The 5244-nt window shown below is 42.7% G+C and overlaps 1 protein-coding gene across 1 annotated transcript; it reads left to right on the forward strand.

Moving 5' to 3' along the window:
- Nucleotides 1-2824: 2824 nt before the first annotated feature.
- Nucleotides 2825-3007, forward strand: LOC116086330 (ATP synthase subunit ATP5MPL, mitochondrial-like). Its single transcript, XM_031364643.1, has one exon. The coding sequence runs from the start codon at nucleotides 2825-2827 to the stop codon at nucleotides 3005-3007; it is 183 nt and encodes a 60-aa protein (XP_031220503.1).
- Nucleotides 3008-5244: the final 2237 nt, after the last annotated feature.

Consider the following 5244-nt stretch of genomic DNA (forward strand, 5'->3'; position numbering starts at 1 on the left):
TTCATTCAGCCCAGACAGAATCAGAGCTGCCATCTTCCTGTCTTTGCCTTCCAAGTACCTGAAATTATTTGCTTGCATTACAGGCCTGTTTAGGAGTCTCTTTATCATAATGTGGAGGTTTAGCTCCTGACATCAGTTCTGGGAATGGATCCAGGGCAGATCCAACTCTCTCTCTTTTCAATTTGTTTATAACTTTAAACTCAAACACTTAGATGAGACTTAAGTGTTTTTCAGCCCAAAATTCTACACAAAGTGTGACTCTTTCTGGGACAAAGAAAAGCTTCCTATTCCAGCACTTGGGAGGCAGAGGCAGGTGGATTTCTGAGTTTGAGGCCAGCCTGGTCTACAGAGTGAGTTCCAGGACAGCTGTGAGATTCCCGGAGGGACCCCCACACTCAAATCCTGGGAGCGACGACCCCACACACCACTAAAACACGGACTTGATGCAATCTGCAAGAGGTTTTTTTATTCCAGCTAGCTGGGGCGAGACTCATGTCCCTCATAGGGGTAGAGAAGTCTGACCCTGAGCAAGGTCTTAAGGCAACTTTTTATTCCTGTGCAGTTGCTGGGGCAAAAGGGAAGACTGGGATAAGGAGAAGGTACAGGGTGGTTTCTGATTGGTGCTGGCTGGTGCTAGGGTCCAGGGGCGGGCTAGCCACCTGGCAATTGTTTTGGGCCAGGTCATCTTGGTTCCCTTGTTTCTGGGTTCTGAGAGCCAGTCTCCCATTGAGTTTAACTAATGGCTAAATTCCCACAGTACAGTTTGAAAACTTAATCTTACACCGCCAGGACTACACAGAGAAACCCTGTCTCAAAACAAACAAACAAACAAACAAAAAACAAAAAGAAAAGAAAAGGAAAGGAAAGGAAAGAAAAGAAAAGAAAGGAAAAGAAAAGCTTTCTAGAAATGGTAGGACAAGCTTCCTGGGGAAGCTTAACAAGGTAGAAATTGCAACCCCACCCCCACTAGGCAGACAGCAATGTGGTGCATTCCTGGACCTCTGAGGTCATATTTAAGATCTGCCTGGGTGTCACTTACTGTGACTTCATTGGTGGGAAATAAAAAGAGTAAAAATAGGCCTAGGCCCCCAGGGGCATAAATGGCAATGTCTGGTCAGAAAGTTAGAGAAGTAGCACTCCTTGCTCTGACTGCTAACTTTTCGCCTTGCTATAATTAAATACCTAACAAAAGTAACTTAAGAGGGGGGCTGTTCACACCCTGAGGGGACATCCCATCATGGTGCTGGAAGGCCTGGCAGGGCAACAGCTTGAGGCAGATTGGTGACACTGCATCCAGAAAGAAATCTAAAAGCAAAGGCTGCTGTGGTGCAGCGCCCTTTCTCCTTTTTCTTCATTCTAGAACTCTAGCCCCTGGAATCCAGGCAAAGAAAAAGAGAGAGAAAAAAAAAAAGACGGCCCTGCACAGAGCCTTATCCCTGGAAACTGGCTCATTTTCCCAGTGGCAGCCAGAGGCAGGAAACTTCGAGCACTGTGGATGGACAACAGTGTATGTCTTCCCAGTCTGTGCTTATTTAGGGTCAGAATGGTATGGGACCTTCAATTTTAACACTTCTCTCAGACTCCTAAAGTGCTTATCTGTGCCAACCTAGGCTCAGGATACACTTCTCTCTGACCTGTGAGTTTCTGCAACACAAAAACCTATCGATCCTGAGTAAAGTACACCTTCAGAGAGATGTAAAAAATGGAGGGAAGAGATTCAAAACTATTTTAATACTTCCCTGAAATTTTTATACAGTGTATTTTATCATATTTATACCCTACCACTTTTCTTTTTTTGTTTTTGTTTTTGTTTTTTCGAGACAGGGTTTCTCTGTGTAGCCCTGGCTGTCCTGGAACTCACTCTGTAGACCTCAAACTCAGAAATCTGCCTGCCTCTGCCTTCCAAGTGCTGGGATTAAAGGCGTGTGCCACCACTGCCCAGCACCCTACCACTTTTCTGCCCTTGCCTTCCTATGAAAGACCCTTGTGGGGAGACCCCCACTCAAATCTCGGGAGGACGTGTATCCAAGGAATCACAAGAGACCGTCTTGATGTAATTACAAGAGGTAGTTTTGTTTTCGGAGCGCTCCAGGCCGACACCACACCTATCTAACGTAGGAGATAGTGGGATTGGCCACGAGGCTCAGGGATTAGGGGTTTATATAGGAAAAAGGTCTGGGGGAACAAAGGAATCAATGTGGCTATACATGATTGGCTAGTTCAAATATTAACCATTACGTGCAGAACAGAGTGGAAAATTCCTAAGGTTGGTGTTAATCTGAGTCCACAGAGCATCTGACCTTAAACCATATCTAAGAGGATCAGATGGTCCACTATTTAGTGTCTGCCCAGACATGTCCTTGTATGTTTTTTATAGTTTATGTCTTTTTGACCTGCTAGTTCTCAGGATGTCTAACAGACTGCTTATTTTTGCCCAGGCTTATTTGGACATATTCAACCTTGGTCTACTGTGTTTTTCTCAAACCTGCAATTTTCTCATTAGCTAGCACAAGTTTTAAATTTAACTCTTTCACCTACCTATTCAACATTGTGCTCTCTTAGCTTTTTTAGTTCAAGTTATGTTATTCAAATAGTTAGGTGTGGGACCTGCTCCAGAAAGTGGCTGACCTACCAGGAGTAACACCCTTAAAGAAAACTGATCCTCTCAAATCCACCCGTTATCAAATACAAACAGCTCCTCTGCTGGGGTTGGGAGTTCAGGCCAGGGTCCATGAGAAGATTCTTAACATTCTTTAGAGTTAAAATTTGGCTTCCCCATTCTGTTGCAGAATCTGGTGTTGCCTGTGGCCTTGGCCCTGCTGAGATGCTTCAAAGCTTGATTAAAAATGTCTGGGTCCCCACGCAACCCTACTATACCCAGCTTTACCAGGAAATTAGGGTAGGAGTGGGGTTAATGATCCTCATCATTTATAAAATCAGGAACACTGATGAAAGAAGCAAAGCTTTGAAAGGCTCCAGTCCTGCGCCTACCCAAGGCCATCACTAACTGCCTCTGCCTCCCAAGTGCTGGATAAGGTGTGCCACAACTGCCCAGCCCTTCAACCAATAGTTTTAAATTAAGAAGCAAGGTTACACAGCATCATTTGGCTTGTGTGAGGATTCTTTCAGGCCTGAGGTAACCAAGGCCAGCCAGTGTTTAGCATTACAATACATAGTAACAGACCAAACCTCAACATGGGATGTTTTCAAACAGGTCCTGAGTTCAGAGTGTACCAGCTCCTCATCTGTCTATAACTTCAGATCTAGGGGATCTGGTGCTCTCTTCTGGCCTGTAGAGACACTACAGTTATATGCTATACACACACACACACACACACACACACACACACGTGTGTGTGTGTGTGTGTGTGTGTGTGTGTGTGTGTGTGTGTGTGTATACATATCTGTGTGTGTGTATACACTGAGGCAAAACATCTACACACACAAAATAAGTAAATATTTCTTTAAAACACTTAAAAGTGATTCAGCTTTGTGAAACTCATGTCCATGCTTGGAATGTCTTGTTGAGCACCTTGTTTTTTTCTGATATTCATACATATAATGAATGCTGTTAATAAACGTTGAAGCTGCTTTACAACAGCTCTGATGAAATTCTGTTCTGTGGGAAACACTCAAGAGCCCCTAAGGTTACTTCCAGTGACAACATATGCAATGCCTCCATTTCTGTCCTTTTGATAGCATAGCACCACTTATATCTTGGGCTCCTCTTCTTACCTGACCCAATCTAGAAATGCCACTGTTGGTCACTGTTCTATTGTTGTGAAGAGACACTATGCCCATGGCAACTCTTACCAAAGAAAGCATTTCATTTAATTGGGGATTCCTTACAGTTTCTTTCTTTTTTTTTTTTAAGATTTATTTATTAATTTTGTAAGACCCTCAGTGTCTTACCCTAGGTGTGCTACCCCACAGAACACAACTTGACGACAGATCAATGCAATGGCAAGTGGTTTATTGATGCAACATGCGTGGGGTTGCTCAGCCTTGTAGGGAGAGTCAACCCCAAGCTCAAAAAGCACACATCTTTTATACCCTCCTTGCAAGGTGGTTTGGCTGTTGTTTTATGATTAGTTAGCAAAGTAGTAGCATAGTTTAAACTTATTGGTCAGCTATTATTAAGGTGGGAAGCCTTGGTGGTAAAGTTGTTGACAGTTTGTGGTTTTTCTCGGGATCCAGCAAGGGGGAAGAAGGGGGGTTATTCTGAGAACAGCTAATCTTGTTTTTGCAGGCCTTAGCTTAGCCTGGTCATTCTGACCACCAAAACTTTGTTTTTACATTCTGTAAAACTGTATTTTTATATTTGTAAAACTTTGTTTCTACAATTTTTATATATATGAGTACACTGTATCTGTATTCAGACACCAGAAGAGGGCATCAGATCCCATTACAAATGGTTGTGAGTCACCATGTGGTTGCTAAGAATTGAGCTCAGGAACCCTGGAAGAACGGTCAGTGCTCTTAACCTCTAAGCCATCTGTCCAACACCTCCTTAGAGTTTCAAAGGTTTAGTCCATTATCATCATGGTGGAGAACATAGGGGCACACAGGCAGGCATGGTACTGGAGAAGTAGCTGAGAGTTGTACATCTGAATCCAAGGACAGCAGAAGAAGAGAGAATGACACTGGCTTGGGCTCTTGAAACCTCAGAGCCCACTCCCAGTGACACACTTCTCCAACAAAGCCACAACTGCTCCAAAAGGTTACCCTGACTAATCCTGCCCAAGTAGTAACACTCCCTAATGATTAAGCATTTAAATATAGGAGCCCATGGGGAACATTCGTCTTCAAAACAACACACCTAGGGGATTCTAAATTCTGTCAAGTTGTTAATTGATGTTTTTAGCAACCACAAGTCCATTCCTTATCAACCTGACATCCAGACATAGCACTATTTTAAAAATACTTATTTATGTATTTATGTATTTATTTTTTTATTTATTTAGTATGAGTAAACAGTTGCTGCCATCAGACACACCAGAAGAGGGCATCCAATCCCATTACAGATGGTTGTGAGCCACCATGTGGTTGCTAGGAATTGAACTCAGGATATCTGGAATTAATTGTTACTAAGTTGAATCATAGTTTCTTATTTTGATACAGAATTTATTTTGATGCAAAGTCAAGGTTTTCATTGGTATAAATTTCTTCTATTGATACTAAAATTTTAAAAGTACAGGGCTTAGACCCAGTCCTTCTATCACTGTTATTATAAACTGATCTGAG

The sequence above is a fragment of the Mastomys coucha genome, unplaced genomic scaffold, assembly GCF_008632895.1.
Source record: "Mastomys coucha isolate ucsf_1 unplaced genomic scaffold, UCSF_Mcou_1 pScaffold12, whole genome shotgun sequence".
In the NCBI taxonomy this organism is placed as follows: Eukaryota; Metazoa; Chordata; class Mammalia; order Rodentia; family Muridae; genus Mastomys; species Mastomys coucha.